The sequence below is a fragment of the Gymnodraco acuticeps genome, unplaced genomic scaffold, assembly GCF_902827175.1.
Source record: "Gymnodraco acuticeps unplaced genomic scaffold, fGymAcu1.1, whole genome shotgun sequence".
Taxonomy (NCBI): domain Eukaryota; kingdom Metazoa; phylum Chordata; class Actinopteri; order Perciformes; family Bathydraconidae; genus Gymnodraco; species Gymnodraco acuticeps.
This window is the reverse complement of record NW_022991835.1, coordinates 201,432-218,723: the sequence shown is the minus strand read 5'-3', so window position 1 is coordinate 218,723 and position 17,292 is coordinate 201,432. Positions and strand designations below refer to the sequence as shown.

Here is a 17,292-nt window from a genome sequence, read left to right as displayed (position 1 = left end):
TTAACCGAAGAAGACTTAGCTTTCCAATAAAACCGAAATAATAAAGTATATTAAATATTAAAGTAGAACAAGCCGTGCCGCAGAGCTTCAAAATACTTATGCACACATAATAATTCAGATAGGCCCTACGTGTTAAATGTCTGCAGTGTTTTGAAAAACGAAAACATATATATCCCGTTTGCGCACCAACGGTGTGATATTTTATGTTTAAGTTATAATTTATCCCTGGCTAAAAAACACAATGACCTCAAACGGAATCTTTGCATTTCATCTAATGCAAAAAAAATAATACAGCCTATAAGTAACAACTGAACCTGTAGCCTATAGGTCATAAGCATAAAATGTTAATCCTATACAATTAAATAATTGTCATTCTTTCAGTTAGCCATTCAGTGGTTTATTCTGCTTTGTTTGCTGTGACAATATAAAAAAAGCTTACCAAATAATATGTACTCCGATATCAAGACGAATCACATTTTGTCATAGCCTATAATATTGATATGGTTTATTTTTGCAGACCGAGGTGTACACATATTGACATAACGTAGCCTAGTATGTCTTTGAAGTAGACTGTGAATAACAGTAAAATAAATATGGACGATGGCCAACAGACCAGATAATGGATGCGATAACGCAACCAGCATTTTTTTTTAACTTAAACAAAGTTTACGTTTGGAGATTAACCCTATTTAAAAAAGCCTTCATGTTGCAAAATCGATGGCAAACGTTATAGGTTCACGCAGTCTATGGTATGAGAGAAAGTGATAACAGCCAATGAGAATCGTGCAGGCTATGCATCCACGTTTACGTGTCAACCACAAATGTTGTACTTTTTGAGTGAGTTCAAATCAGAGAAAAATCCCTTCTTTGTGTTTATTTCTCCCATATTTGTAGGTCTACTAAGGCTACTTCTGAATCGCTTGACAATTAAATTCGGCTAAAATCTAAAATTAGCTAACATGTTTCACTGTAGGCAACCAGAAGCTCGTGTTTCCCTTTGTAAAAGTGGTGAAAGTAATGTTGTAGTCAGCGGCAGCGCCATATAGATAGAATCTTAATCTTAAACTCAGTCTATATGGCGCTGGTCAGCGGTAACAACAGAAACACACTGGACGTTTTTCAGAGGGTGAGTCATCTTGTCAATAGGCGATCTTTGGCACGGAACATTCTACTTCCTGTCTGTTGTCACGGTAACACCTAACAACACTACCTAAACTAAACCTGGAGACCATCAGGGGAAACGCTGCGTTGATCACTGTGTTCATTAAATCCGTTTTCTGTGTAAATAACCTGCACTTTCTTACTAAAATACACATTTCCCATCAGGGTAACAATGAGTCAACGACAGATCATTCAAGGTAAGATGCACGAGCAGGTTTTTAATAAGAAAAAATAAGGAAAATGCAGCTTCGAGTCAAACTGTTTGCTTGTGTCTGTTTGCAGTTTTTGAGCAGTATCAGAAGTCAAGGATGCAGTTTGTGCAAACGGTCGCTGATCTGGCAGCCAGACCACAGAACATAGAAATGCTTCAAAATGCTGGTAAGAGAAACAAGATAATAACCACTAAGACATGTCAGATGTGGCTGCTGTTCCCAGGGTGTAATCCTCTCCTCTCCGGCAGGGGTGATGACCCTGCTGCGGCCCCTGATGCTGGACAGTGTGCCCGGGATCCAGCAGACCGCCGCGCTGGCTCTGGGCCGGCTGGCCGACCACAGCGACTCGCTGTCGGAGGCCGTGGTCCGGGAGGACATCCTGCCGCAGCTGGTCCTCTCTCTGGCCTCGCAAAACGTAAGTCTCTCATCTTTAAGGCTCACGTGAGGGCCTCTTCAATGCAGACGGTTCAACCATTTTTTCGACATCCGATATTATGCTTTTCCCCCACTTTCTTAGACATACGATATCATGATTTATTTTGACATACTATACTATGCCTTATTACGACATTATACGTCGTTTTTTAAAAACCTTTTTCAACATAGTATACTATGACCTTTTTGTCATTTTTTTCAACATGCTATATTTATATAAGTAGTGACCGTTATCTAAAAAAATATGTTTTTTATATAAGTGACCCTTATCTAAAAAGTAAGTTCCTGTCATAGGGGGGGGGGGGGGGGGGGGGGGGGGACCCTTAACACAAATAAAAAATAGTTATATAAGAAGTAAGTAAATTAAAAAAATAGTTAAATAAGGGAGGACCCTTATCTAAAAAATACCATGTATATTTTTTGCATTTTTTCATAAACTATGATTTTTCGATCATTTTTAACGACAACAATATATATACTACACCTGGTTTCTACACACTATAACGTGCCTTATTTCGACACAAAATACGAAGGTTTTTTTGTCATTTTAAAGTTTTCCCGACTATGGCTTTTTTGTCATTTTTTTTCGACATAGCATATCATGTCCTATTTTGACACAATATGCTATGTCGTTTCCTTCACTTTTTCAACATAGCATATTATGTCAAAATAAGACACAATATCCATCGTATGTCGAAAAAAGTGGGAAAAAACTAGTATACTATGTCGAAGTAAAAAAAAACAGCATGGTATGTCGAAGAAATGCAAAAACTGACAGAAAACAAGATATAATGGTGTGCATAAAAAACGACAGTATAAATGATGTCAGTATAAACAACATCATTCAGTATCTTGACAATATGCAAAAATCATTATATAAACACAGTATGTTGAAAAAAATAGTTTTTGTATATTAAAAAATATCAGAAAAAAACACAAAAAAAAGTCATGTTGAAGAAAACAAATCCATGGAATGGCTTCTTTTATAAATTGCTATAATGAATTGTAAGTATAGTATGTCATACAATATTGTCATAAAATTGCAAAGGACAATGTTATAAATGTACCAAATCATGGGACAATATAACTGACTTGTATTTCAATCGTAAGTAACGTCTTAAGACAGACCATGAATGTAAGAGTATCTTTGTGTGTTTGTATGCAGAGGTTCTATAAGAAAGCAGCAGCCTTCGTTCTGCGAGCCGTTGCCAAACACACCCCCGAGCTGGCCCAGGCGGTGCTGGCCTGCGGGGGGGTCGATGCTCTGGTGCTCTGCCTGGAGGAGTTCGACCCCGGTGTGAAGGAAGCGGCTGCCTGGGCTCTCAACTACATCGCCCGGCACGACGCACGTAAAAACACATTCTTAGATTTCTATTGGTCTACCTTGGTTCGTGATTGGCTAATGGTTACACAAGCCAAGTCATTATGACATCACAAAGTGGCCAAAATCTGATCAGCTCATTTTCAGACAGGTTTTTATATAAATGGATCAGGACAAAAAGTGAGCGAATCTTTTTTCCTGAAACTTTCAGTCTCTTTCCACAGAGGGGACACATGTTGATGTAGAAGAGACATGAAGAAGAGGGGACACATGTTGATGTAGAAGAGACATGAAGAAGAGGGGACACATGTTGATGTAGAAGAGACATGAAGAAGAGGGGACACATGTTGATGTAGAAGAGACATGAAGAAGAGGGGACACATGTTGATGTAGAAGAGACATGGAGAAGAGGGGGCACATGTTGATGTAGAAGAGACATGAAGAAGAGGGGACACATGTTGATGTAGAAGAGACATGAAGAAGAGGGGACACATGTTGATGTAGAAGAGACATGGAGAAGAGGGGGCACATGTTGATGTAGAAGAGACATGAAGAAGAGGGGACACATGTTGATGTAGAAGAGACATGAAGAAGAGGGGACACATGTTGATGTAGAAGAGACATGGAGAAGAGGGGACACATGTTGATGTAGAAGAGACATGAAGAAGAGGGGACACATGTTGATGTAGAAGAGACATGGAGAAGAGGGGACACATGTTGATGTAGAAGAGACATGGAGAAGAGGGGACACATGTTGATGTAGAAGAGACATGAAGAAGAGGGGACACATGCTGATGTAGAAGAGACATGATGAAGAGGGGACACATGTTGATGTAGAAGAGACATGGAGAAGAGGGGACACATGCTGATGTAGAAGAGACATGATGAAGAGGGGACACATGTTGATGTAGAAGAGACATGAAGAAGAGGGGACACATGTTGATGAAGAAGAGACATGAAGAAGAGGGGACACATGTTGATGTAGAAGAGACATGAAGAAGAGGGGACACATGTTGATGTAGAAGAGACATGAAGAAGAGGGGACACATGTTGATGTAGAAGAGACATGAAAAGGTGGATATTGCATAAGAAGTGTTTGCTCTCTGCTTCCCACCCCTTCCCTCTTGGTGCAGAGTTGTCTCAGTCGGTGGTGGATGCCGGCGCCGTGCCCCTCCTGGTGCTTTGTCTTCTGGAGCCGGAGATGGCCCTCAAACGCATCGCGGCCTCTACCCTCAGTGACATCTCCAAACACTCCCCGGAGCTGGCCCAGACCGTGGTCGACAACGGAGCCATCGCACACCTGGCCCAGATGATCCTCAGCCCTGACGCCAAGCTCAAGGTAGGCCAGCTCAAAGAACACGTTTGACCTATTATATGAGGCTCTATATGTTAGTGTTCTACCTTCAGTTACCCATTTAACAAACATCTTGCCCTGCCAGACTGTCATGAGACACGTTGTGAATGAAATGAAGGGATTCAAAAGGTTTTATAGAAAGACTATCATGAATAAGAAACATTTCTCCACCAGACTTCATTTAAATAAAAAATATTCTTCAGTTTTTTTTAACTTGAAATACAAAAACAATTGTAGTATCATCTAAAAACCTGCTAGAAAAGAATCAAACATGTTAGTGCATGTTACAGATCTTGCAAGCAACACGATCATACTAAGTTCCGCCTTTTGTCTTGGAAAAATGATCAAAAATGTACACACCATTTATTTAGTATTAAGCAGAAGCACCAGATATTGAATAGAGAGCAGTCATTTCCACATGTCGCTGACTTGTTGTGCAAAACGGTATAAACTATAAACGAGCTCTAGAATGAATGCAGCCCTATTTCTTGTCCCTGTAGAGGCAGGTGTTCTCCGCCCTCAGTCAGATCAGTAAGCACTCGGTCAGCCTGGCGGAGATGGTGATTGAGGCGGAGGTGTTCCCTGCAGCCATCGCCTGCCTCAAAGACCCTGATGAGTACGTGAGGAAGAACGTCACCACTCTGATGAGGGAGGTGGTGAAACACACACCAGAGGTACTGCAGCACACACTCGTTCACTGAAGGCACAAACATGCAGGAGCCAGAGTAATGTGCCGAGTGTGTTTGCAGCTGTCCCAGGTGATCGTGAACTGTGGAGGCATGGCAGCTGTGATCGACTTCCTGGGCGAGTCCAGTGGAAACCTGCGGCTGCCGGGGATCATGATGCTGGGATATGTGGCGGCTCACAGCGAGAACCTGGCCATGGCTGTCATCCTCTCCAAGGTGTTAATCTCTCGTGTGATCCCTCTCCATGAGCCATGTGACAGCAGCAGTACTACCAGCAGGTCCAGTATGTAGGTCACACTCACCGAGTCCTGTCTGTCCTCCTGTCCTGCAGGGGGTGCCACAGCTGGCCCTGTGTATGTCCGAGGAGCACGAGCACCACATCAAGGCGGCCATAGCCTGGTCCATCGGACAGATTGGACACCACAGCCCTGAGCACGCCAAGGCGGTGGCCACCTCCAACCTCCTGAGCAAACTGCTGGAGCTGTACATGGAGGCCAGCAGCTCCGAGGACCTGCAGGCCAAAGTAAGAGCAGCAGAGAGACGCTTCAATGACGAGGCTCTCAGCAGGGGTCACAGGGGTCACACCTGAAATCAGAGTGAACTGTTGAATATCTCAAAAACATATATCTATGTTGCAATAGAGAGTAAGAATCTAAAATAATGTTTTTAAGTTTCGTGCAGTTGCTTCATTTTAGAATAAAATAAAATGACTTGTTTGTATAAACATGTCGAAGACAACCAAACACCGCAATATGCACAAAGCCGAAATGGTTGCAGCTGACAATAAGTAATGCATTTCAGAACGTATTTGTTTGCAATATAAAAACAAAGCAGCTGAAACGCACAACAGCAAATGATGCTGATGAAATGTAACTAGAGACATCTGGAATAAATCCCACCTCAATAGGGATTATAGGCAGGAAGCAAAGTCATCACATCTAAAATACAAAACAAGCAAACATGAAGTAAGCAACACAAGATATTTTCCAAATGTTTGGTGCAATGAGCTCTTAGGGCCACCGTACAACAACTATCACTTATGTATTAGAAAGAAGAAGAAAATAAAACAACATAGACTAGCTCCATGGCATAATGCCGAAACCCGCAAAATAAAGCAAAAGTCGAGACAACTTGAAAGGATATGGCGTTCTACTAAACTTGAAGAATCTCGTTTAATTTGGCATATTACTCTCAATGAATATAAGAAAGCACTGCGTAAAGCGAGAGCAGCCTACTACTCTTCATTAATAGATGAGAATAAGAATAATGCAAGATTTCTTTTCAGCACTGTAGCCAGGCTGACAGAAAGCCACAGCTCGATTGAGCCTTCTATTCCCATAGCACTCAGTAGTAATGATTTGATGTGCTTTTTTAACGATAAAATTGTTACTCTTAGAAACAAAATGAATGACCTCTTGCCTTTGACCAGTATAGTGTTATCAACAGCTCCCGGAAACGTAAGTTCTAATATTACACTAGATAGTAAACTAGAATGCTTTTCAGCCATAAACCTTGAACAATTAAATTCAATGATTCTCTCTTCTAAACCATCAACGTGTATGTTAGACCCAATTCCAACTAAGCTGTTGAAGGAAGTTTTTCCATTAATTAGCACTTATTTATTAAATATTATGAATATGTCTTTATTATCAGGCTATGTTCCACAATCATTCAAAGTAGCAGTGATAAAACCGCTTCTTAAAAAGCACAACCTCGATCCAGAGGTTTTAGCCAACTATAGACCTATTTCCAATCTTCCGTTCCTCTCAAAAATTCTTGAGAAAGCGGTCGCAAAACAGTTGTGTGATTACTTAAAAAACAATGATTTATTTGAAGATTTTCAGTCTGGCTTTAGAACACATCATAGCACAGAGACAGCTCTGGTTAAAGTCACAAATGACATTCTAATAGCCTCTGACAAGGGACGTGTCTCTATTCTTGTTTTGCTCGATCTCAGTGCTGCATTTGATACTATCGACCATGATATCTTATTGCAAAGACTAGAGCACTTAGTTGGCATACAGGGAACTGCTTTAGACTGGTTTAGGTCCTATCTATCTGAACGCTCTCAGTTTGTACGTGTCAATGATGAATCTTCCACGCAAACCAAAGTTAGCCATGGAGTGCCACAGGGCTCAGTGCTCGGACCTATTTTGTTCACATTATATATGCTTCCGTTAGGCAATATTATAAGGAATCATTCTGTAAACTTTCATTGTTATGCGGATGATACTCAACTATATTTATCAATCAAGCCTGATGAAATTAATCATCTAAATAAAATTCAAGACTGCCTTAAGGACTTAAAAACGTGGATGACCTTAAACTTTTTGATGTTAAACACGACCAAATCTGAAGTTATTGTACTTGGCCCGAAGAATCTACGAAACAAATTATCTAAGGATATACTAACTATGGATGACATTAATTTGGCCTCCAGTGAGACTGTAAGGAATCTTGGTGTTATATTTGATCAGGATTTATCCTTTAACGCCCACATAAAATCAATTTCAAGGACCGCCTACTTCCATCTACGTAACATTGCAAAAATCAGGCATATCTTGCCTCAAAACGATGCAGAGAAACTAGTCCATGCATTTGTTACTTCAAGGCTGGATTATTGTAACTCTTTATTATCAGGGTGTACCAAGAAGTCAGTCAAGTCGCTTCAGCTGATTCAAAATGCTGCGGCTCGTGTACTAACCAGAGTTAGGAAAAGGGACCACATTACTCCTGTTCTGGCTGCCTTACACTGGCTCCCTATAGAACACAGGATAGAATTTAAAATTCTTCTTCTCGCCTACAAAGCCCTTAATGGGCTCATTATACCCTACTGTCCTACTAGGGCATTGCGTTCCAAGAATGCAGGGTTGTTGGTTGTTCCTAGAGTCTCTAAAAGTACAATGGGAGCCAGAGCCTTTTCTTATCAAGCTCCACATTTGTGGAATCAGCTTCCAGTTTGTGTTCGGGCGGCAGACAGCCTATCCGTTTTTAAGAGTGCGCTTAAGACCTTCCTTTTTGATAAAGCTTATAGTTAGGGCTGATTAGATCCAGCCCCTAGTTTTGCTGATATAGGCTTAGTTTGTCGGGGGACATCTTACTTCTTCCTTCTCTCTGTCTATACCTGTGTACTCTCATGTTCCGATTAACCCAGCTTCCCCAAATGTCTTTCTTTTTGGTGTCTATATACGCCGGGATCCGGAGTCATGGATGATCCTGCGCTCCTCTGTCCTGGATCGCGAGCCCTGGATCTTGAGTCGTGGCTGTGGTCCTGGATCATAGGTCCTGGATGGATATCCTCGTGGATTCATCTTCCTATTATACACACATGCATTTCCAAACATTTGGACTACCTATGTTGCAAATGTATTATCTTTTCAATTTACACACGGCATCTATTGCACGTCTGTCCGTCCTGGGAGAGGGATCCCTCCTCTGTTGCTCTCCCTGAGGTTTCTCCCATTTTCCCCTTTAAACTGTGGGTTTTCTCCGGAAGTTTTTCCTTGTACGATGTGAGGGTCTAAGGACAGAGGGTGTCGTATTGTCATACTGATATTTTGTACAAACTGTAAAGTCCACTGAGACAAATGTAACATTTGTGATATTGGGCTATATAAATAAACATTGATTGATTGATTGATGTATTAAGTATATTGACTTGCTCTCAATAACAGTGAGGCAACGACTGCACATTTTTAAAGCCAAACATGGAGATATTTTGATCTCACTGGACTGCAGGTATCACTTGGTAAAAAGCTGAAACAACAGTTTGTATGAATGTATACAGTATAATGTAATTCCTCGTGTTTCAGAGTAAGAAGGCCCTGAAGAGCATTCTGCAGAAGTGCACCTACCTGCCGGGTCTGGAGCCGCTCCTCTACGATGTTCCCAGCAACATCCTCAAACACGTGGTCTGCCAGTTCAGCAAGGTGAGAGTCCACCACAACTAGGGATGGGCACCGAGCCCCGGGGATGAATTATTAAAGACCGTGGTACCGTTAAGCTCCGACGTTATCGGTCTTTTTATCGGTACTGGAGACGATAGTAAATGTAGATGTAAAAAACATGTCATATGTATTATTGCTACACAAACATTATATTGCAGTTTTAGTTTCGCAAACTCCGTTTCTAATACGCAAAAAGCGTCTGTTTAGTATTTTCGATCTTTCCAATCCAGACGAGAGATCTCTCTCCCCATCTGTGTGCGAGGGGGCGGGGCAACACACACACACACACACACACACACACACACACACACACACACACACACACACACACACACACACACACACACACACACACACACACACACACACACACACACACACACACACACAGAGCGGAGAGAACTAAGCGCTCCAAGATGTGGTTAAACTTTACCCGTCTCGATGTGGACAATGCTCGTTGGTCGTTACCAAAAGGGCAGATTTTTTTTTAATACGATTTGTTAAAACATTGTTGTTTATTTTTATGTGAAATATTATGCATTTAATTTAAATAAAAAGCAATGTTAATTTTGTTCACAATTTGTTTAGTCAGTTTACCTTATTTTTCTCTCCAAAAGAACCGATAAAAGTAGTAGTGGTAGTACCGTTAAAACCTTAACGATACCCATCCCTAAACACAAAAGGAATCTGCTTCAAAAAGGGAAATCTAAATCAGGGGGGGCCAAATACAGAAAAGGCGGGGCCACTCACTAGAGGTATACTGCCTCATAAGCTATAGGTCAGCAAAATCAAATGTAGGTATCATCCTAAATCACAGCTCTCCAGAGGGCAGCTCATTCCTTACAACAGAAGCTCAGATTGATTATCATAAGAGGAAATATGAAGGGTACATTTGAAGCTAGTTATGCTTAAGTTATTGGGCTTAGATTTGTTAGAACATGTTTTCAACTTGAATTGACTGAATTGATTTGAGAAGTGGGCTCATTAACAAATGAATACTACTGAGTAATATCTGTATCTATATGTAAGAAGTACAAGACAAGCACAAGTTTCATTTGAGGGCCGTACTGCATTATAACTTTTTGAATTAGCTGAGGGCCGATTCAAAATGGCCCAGAATCTAAATGAATGTCAGGTTTCTAAAGGCACAGACACACCAGGCCGATTATCGGCGTCGGTGGGCGTCAGGCCGACGATGAGCGTTGACACGCCCTACTCAGATTGGTGTGTCCCGCACCGTCGGGCCTTTTCAGCCGTGCCGACGCCTTTTCGGCAGTCGGCAAAATAAATCACTGACTAGCTTTTCAGTTTAGCGAATCAGTGCATGAGAAGCGAAACGGAAGTGAGGGACCCAAACAAACTATTAAGAAGGCAAATCGGAGATTTCATTTAACTCCAGATCTCGACTCAGGTTCGGGAAAGCCCCGTGAGCTTCTCGCTGTAGAGTGAAGATGGAACGCACACGCTATTTGTTGTTTGTTTATATCACGCAGTCTGTTCTTCTTCTCTTGGTTATCACGCAGTCTGTCTTCCGGTTGTTGCCTCTTTTGAATGACGAATACACACTACCGCCGCCTGCTGGTAAGGAGAGTTATTGCCACTCACGCATGCGCAGTTCGTACGTGCTTCTTGGCCGGCGGCTGAAGTCTTTGCGGTTTGTTCCAGTGCGACATATGGCCAAAATGCAGCAACGTGAGGCGACGCAACAGTCGGGGTCCGTCTGTGTCAGTTCTTTGTTGTCAGATTGGTGAGTCCGGGCCTTTAGAGTTGTTGCTTTGGATGTGATACCTGAGTGTCCTCTCCTCTCAGGTGCTCCCTCATGACAGCAAGGCTCGCCGGCTGTTTGTGACCAGCGGAGGTCTGAAGAAGCTCCAGGAGATCGAGGCGGAGCCCGGCTCCCCTCTGCAGGATCACATCAACAACATCAACAGCTGCTTCCCCGAGGAGATCGTCAGGTGTGTGTCTCTCCCTAGCACGCGCACGCGCACGCACGCACGCACGCACGCACGCACGCACGCACGCACACACACACACACACACACTTTGTTAACATCAAACGCCTGTGTGTGTAAACAGTAATCTAAATGTGTGTGTGTTTCAGGTACTACTCCCCTGGGTACTCAGAGGTGTTGCTGGAGCGGTTAGAGAGATTCCAGCCGGCCTGACATCAGTCACACAAGTTCAAATGTTACCATGAAAATGTGCCTTTACAGTAAATTCAACATTTTAAAGAGCAGTTTTACATCTTAGTTATTTTGTGTGTTTTTTTTTGTAAAGCTCCTTTAAGCAGCTTGTTTCAGATTAGATAGTCCTTTTAAATGTCTTTGCCACAGCAACATGACAACAAGGCATTGCACATGAAGAAAAGAGAAAATAAACATACAGTTGGAAAATATAAACAATACATATCAATATTGAATTACATATATCTTAACAGTCCGACCGAATCATGACCGAAAGAACGAGATCGCGGATACAAGCGGCCGAGATGGGTTTTCTCCGCAGGGTGGCTGGTGTCTCCCTTAGGGATAAGGTGAGAAGTTCGGTCATCCGGGAGGGACTCGGAGTTGAGCCGCTCCTCCTTCGCGTCGAAAGGAGCCAGTTGAGGTGGTTCGGGCACCTAGTTAGGATGCCACCTGGGCGCCTCCCTAGGGAGGTGTTCCAGGCACGTCCAGCTGGGAAGAGACCAAGGGGTAGACCTAGGACCAGGTGGAGGGATTATATCTCTTGGCTGGCCTGGGAGCGCCTTGGGATCCCCCAGTCAGAGCTGGTTGATGTCGCCAGGGAAAGGAACGTTTGGGGCTCTCTGCTGGAACTGCTACCCCCGAGACCCGACCACGGATAAGCGGGAGAAGATGGATGGATGGATCTTAACAGTATCACTATCAAATACTGAATATACAATATAAACAGCCTACACTGAAAACAATGGGAAGTAAGATTTTGCACTCAGAAACATTTAACAACGTATATTTAAAGTAGCATCTACTTACACTTAAGAAGTACTCGAGTAAACTTTACTGTCAAATCTCAGTTTTTTTTGTAACTACATGTGATTTACAGCATAGTAGGGCTGCTTGATTATGGCAAAAATCATAATCCCGATTATTAAAAAACGATTATCCATTTACTTTGAAAACATCAATTTATTGAAAAAAAAGGTGTAGTATGTTTTTAACAGTTGATTACCCTGAACTTTAAGTATAATTCAATTGAAAAACCAATAAAAAAAATAATTTATATATATTTTATATAAAAAAAAAAATAATAAAAAAAAAAAATCGTTTTATTTCGATTATGTTGTTTTCATAATCGTTGCAAGCCAAAATCGTAATTGTGATTAAAATACGATCTGGCCCTTTACAGGGAACTCACGCAGCGTCAGAAAATAAAACCCTCTCTCTTTTCCTCCGTACCCAAATCTCTAAAAACGGGGGTACAACGGAGCTGATCCAGATTTGCGTCCGATATGACGTAATATCTGAAATGTGGACCCACTGCCCAATCAGAAACGTTGCTATCAGAAACAATGCCGACTGTTTTGGACGTGATATGGTCTGTGTTTACATTAGCATCGCTAACACTCAGAGCTAACCTGTACTGGAGAGCATGTGTGTGAAGAAGCAGGAAATAAAAAGGAACTCACCTTGTGGTATAACCGGCAAGAGAGAAAGCCTTTGAGCTCCAAACTGTTTCAGAGAGAATCCTTGATAATCCATGATATGGCGTTTCATCACGGCAGCATTTAGTTTAGACCAGGGGTGCTCAACCAGTCGATCACGATCGACCGCGGGGAGATTCCCAGTCGATCGCGAGATGTGTCTAAAAATAGAACAACAATATTCAGTTTTATCGTTAATGTCCTATAACATAAACTTCCTGTGCCAGAATAATGCACTTGAACGCATCAAAGCTTTGTGATTGGCGTGACCCCATGGGCGTGGCTGGTGGGCAGTGGGCATAATTCGCTGACGTTGTCCGTGGCAACAGGAGTGGCAGTCCGCACACACACAAGACCGCAATAATGGCAAAAAAGCCCAAATTATATAATTGTCACTCCGAGTGGGAGGATGATTATTTTGTTATCTATTCCAATTCAAAGTCCATCTGTCTCATCTGCAATACGAGCGTGGCTTTATCGAAGAAGGGTAATTTAGGAGCGGCATTTCAAAACAGTGCACAAACGCTACGAGACGGAATTCCCTCCTAATTCTGCCCTACGCTCCAAAAGGGGAGGGGCCTGAAAGGACAGCTAAATGCACAGCAGTCCATTTTCACCAGGCCCAACAACAAGAGCAAGGCTGCTACCAGAGCATCTTATCGTGTCAGTCACGTTCTTGCGAAACACATTAAGTCTTTCAAAGACGGCGAAGTTGTGAAAGAAGCTTTCCTGGAGGCTGCCGACGCGCTTTTGGGGACAGTAAAAATAACAGTAGCATTTCAACAGGTTTTTGATATAATAAAAACTCAAGTTAGATACCGTTATTAATCAGCTGTAAGTTTTAGTTTGTTTGAACTTATTCATTATAATTATTGTACAAAATGGTATAATAATGCAAACTTAAATTGATTATAGTCTATTATCAATTCAGGTTAAGAAGCTAGTGTTGCTTGCATCCTATTTTAAAGGCATTTATTTTTATACTCAACTAAAATGCAACAAAAATGGGTTTGATTCTATTAATGTTGTCTTTTTTATTGCACTGTTGCAGCAGATTCCTGTAGCTTCAGATCTGAGTTGTCTTATTAGTAAGCCTCATTTATACTTTTGTAGCAACACTATTTTTATATAATGGCAAAGAAAGGGTTCAGAGTCTTTTCTTTTCTCCTGTGTCATATGTGGCAGCACTGTTCAATGTTTCTTGAAAACATAACCCACTGTAGTGACGTGTGAATAAACTCCAACTCTGTATCAACAACAGTTGTGTAACTTCAGTTAAATACTTGTATGTGTGTAGATTAGAAAAAGGTAAGATAAAGGATCTGCAGTATTTTATTAATCGTACAAAGGTCAGTTTTATACAGGTAGAAGTGTGTATTTACCTGGTAGGCTGTCAGTAATGGCTACGCCTCTCTATTTGGACTGGTAGATCTCGGCAGACTGGTAACTTTAAAAGTAGCTCTCGGTTCAAAAAAGGTTGGGCACCCCTGGTTTAGACAGTATCTGCCGGTAGCATGTCCCGCATGAGCTCAGCCCCCTCCTTTTTTTTAATCTATTTTTTTTAAAGCTTTATACCCAAAATCAGCACTGTTGAAACAGGAAGTGAAATAGAGGGATATGAGGCATAGCTTGAATGTTTGGTATTTTTGAGCAAAACACTTCATAGACATGTTTTTTATATATCTGAGACCTATGCTATTGCCTAAAAATAGCATGATAGGTGACCTTTAAGTCAAAATATTTATACCACACTGTAAGAATACTCTATTACAAGTGAAAGTCTGGTAATGAAAATGTCACTTAAGTAAATAGTATAATTAGCTTGATGCTGTTTCTGTATTACACGTTAAAGTACCCTATAGTACAAAATCCAATATTAACTAATTAAACCGTAAAAGCAAAACATTAATAAGAATTACTAACAATATTTAAAATAACAGAACAGAACCGTATACTTAATACTCTATATAAGATCTAGTGAAGCACAAAGTACAATATTTCCCTTTGATTGGTAGTGGAGTATAAAGTGCAATGAAAAGAAAATGCTCAAGTACCTCAAAAATGGTCTTTGCCAAACGTTTACAACTACTTCACCACTAAGCATTACATGTTGTGTGTGGTGCGTCCATGTTAGCAGGCTACATTAGTTAGCACGCTAACAAGCCAAGCCTGAGCAACTGTCGTTAACGTTCGTTTGATATCCACATTAAACTGACAAGCTAACCGGTCATTATAGTACAGAGTTAACAAAGTACATAAATTACTTACATGATTCAAAATCCACGAGTATTCCCTTTAGACGAGGGTCCTTGCTCTCTTTGACTGGAAGTTAACCGCATAGACTCTAGTTGCTTGTCCCGTGCGCAAACCCCTCTGACGTCATCGGGGGCGTGGCCCACCTGTACTCAAATTGCGCAGGTACATTTTACCAGCTGTTCACAGGCTGTTGGTCAACACAGTACTTTTGACTTGGTGCTATGATTTAAATGTACTCATCTAAATGAAGATACAAAATTACTTGCAAATTCAAGTAACACAAACAAAAAAGGGGAGATTTTGAGTAATAGAAAATGATTAGAAATGTATTGTAGAATTTAAACATAGGACCAGTGTAATACTAACAACATATATCGAAGTAGCCTATACTACATTATACAAATTATATTAAGATATGCTATAGACAACTCATGTTGTCACTATATGTTGTGTAAGAGAGACTAAAGATAAAATAAAGGACATTTCATGGAGTGGCATTAAAAAACGGCACTCAATAGAGAGGTCAAAGGTCAGGTTCAGCAGAGCAGCAACAATTGAGGTGTGTTGCTCAAAGACACTTCAGCAGGCAGCATAATATGTGGATGTAATCTCTTGCTTCAATCACAGAGAGGCATGTCTACCTCATATGTAGTTTTGAAATGCAAACATAAAATGTACGGTGAAGTTGTATTTCTGCACAGCTCACACTGCCCCCTGGCGGCCGTGGAGCCTCACTGCGTCTGAGCTCTGTGTGTGTGTGTGTGTGTGTGTGTGTGTGTGTGTGTGTGTGTGTGTGTGTGTGTGTGTGTGTGTGTGTGTGTGTGTGTGTGTGTGTGTGTGTGTGTGTGTGTGTGTGTGTGTGTGTGTGTGTGTGTGGCAGCTGCAGCGCACATGGCGGGCCGCCCTTTGTTTGTTGTCTGCTTGTTCTCCACTTTGTAGGCCTACTGACGGTGTAAATTAGCCTCCGCCTCTGAGACCTAAACTAGTCCGGCTGCAGCTGCCACCACCCCCTCCTCCTTTCTTCCTTAAACATCTGATATGTAGGCTATTATTAGGCTATATCCTTAAAGTTATCGCTTGTTGGAGCCTATTGTTTAAATGTGCAATGTAAATTCAATTTTCAAAGTGAGTGAATGCATAGGCTATACGGATATTATTGATAAAGAGAAATAAACCCACCCTAACCTACAGGTTCCGCGTTTTTCAGGCATAAATACAAATATATATCGAAAGCACGACCTCCAAAAACTGAATAGACATTTAATCAATTATGCAACATAGCCTGTTGTAAAGCAATGGACAGACTTTTGCTCCAGTTAGAGAATATAATTCTAATTTGCTGAAGCTGAATCAAAAAGTGTCTTTAAAATAATACATTTATGAAATGTTAGCCTTATTTATATTATATAAAAAAGGGACTCCTTGCACTGTGTTGGTAGACATATGGCGATAAAGAACGAACGCAAAATATAAAAAATAATATTTAAAACTGGACTGGTTTTACAGAAACGCTCCTCGTGATGAAACTGCCTCTGATTTATCTGAATAATAAGTCTTGTGCTCAGTTTGTGCCAACAACATGAACGAATGTGTTATGAAGAAGCCTATAGTGTTTATTTAATCATGCTTTTTTTTTATCCTACGCGTTTTTTTTCTGACATTTGGCGTGTCAAAGGCTTCATTGTTTGGCAGGCCTAATAAATAAATACATATATAAATAGGCGGAAGTTCAAGTTTTCCATAAACGGATTACCTCATGTTTTAAGTCAGCTGTGTCTTTGTTTTAAAAACTGCTTTTATATTCACTTCTATAGCGGACATTATGCACGAAGCAGTTTAACGCATACTGTTTGTTTTGTTAAGTGTTTTTTACTATTTCTATTAAAGCGATTGCGACGTTATATAATAAGGAACTAGTAAATATTTCCTTTGTGGCACGTATATTTTTTTCGTTTTTTGATTGATCATTATGAAGATCCAACTAACTTGCTCTCATCTTCCAGGTATTTTGTGCATCCAGTTCTTCAAATGTATTTATATTAGAAATGTTGGCTGGATGTTTTAATATCAGAGGACATTATATATCTGTGGAGGAAACTACTGCACAAGGGTAATACTTATAAAAATAGGGCTTCAAAAAAGACCAAATGAAAGCGACACAAATAAACCATGAGCATTAGTGTAAAATAAACACATTTTAAAATAAGCAACAACTATGGTACTTATCAACATCAGATAATAAAAACATCAGAGGTAAAC

General features: G+C 40.9%; 1 protein-coding gene and 2 long non-coding RNA genes across 3 annotated transcripts; 1 reads left to right on the top strand and 2 right to left on the bottom strand.

Annotated features, from left to right (window-relative positions):
* The first annotated feature begins 1,220 nt into the window (after positions 1 to 1,220).
* Positions 1,221 to 11,378, top strand: spag6 (sperm associated antigen 6). Its single transcript, XM_034199801.1, has 11 exons — positions 1,221 to 1,358; positions 1,444 to 1,539; positions 1,622 to 1,788; positions 2,974 to 3,157; positions 4,263 to 4,468; positions 4,984 to 5,157; positions 5,233 to 5,385; positions 5,501 to 5,692; positions 8,982 to 9,098; positions 10,926 to 11,071; positions 11,218 to 11,378. The coding sequence occupies exons 1-11, from the start codon at positions 1,334 to 1,336 to the stop codon at positions 11,279 to 11,281; spliced, it is 1,524 nt and encodes a 507-aa protein (XP_034055692.1). The 5' UTR covers positions 1,221 to 1,333; the 3' UTR covers positions 11,282 to 11,378.
* On the bottom strand, positions 5,630 to 9,295 carry LOC117535354. Its single transcript, XR_004567401.1, has 3 exons — positions 9,024 to 9,295; positions 6,069 to 6,107; positions 5,630 to 5,754 (listed from the first exon to the last, which is right to left on the bottom strand). It is a non-coding gene; the product is annotated as an uncharacterized LOC117535354 (long non-coding RNA).
* On the bottom strand, positions 10,965 to 15,364 carry LOC117535353. Its single transcript, XR_004567400.1, has 3 exons — positions 15,046 to 15,364; positions 12,763 to 12,938; positions 10,965 to 11,085 (listed from the first exon to the last, which is right to left on the bottom strand). It is a non-coding gene; the product is annotated as an uncharacterized LOC117535353 (long non-coding RNA).
* Between the last annotated feature and the right edge of the window lie 1,928 nt (positions 15,365 to 17,292).

Coding starts and splice junctions, on each gene's coding strand:
- spag6 (XM_034199801.1), top strand. CDS start 1,334: ATGAGTCAACGACAGATCATTCAAG. Junction 5,386..5,500: donor TGGCTGTCATCCTCTCCAAG/GTGTTAATCTCT, acceptor CCTGTCCTGCAG/GGGGTGCCACAGCTGGCCCT. Junction 9,099..10,925: donor TGGTCTGCCAGTTCAGCAAG/GTGAGAGTCCAC, acceptor CTCTCCTCTCAG/GTGCTCCCTCATGACAGCAA.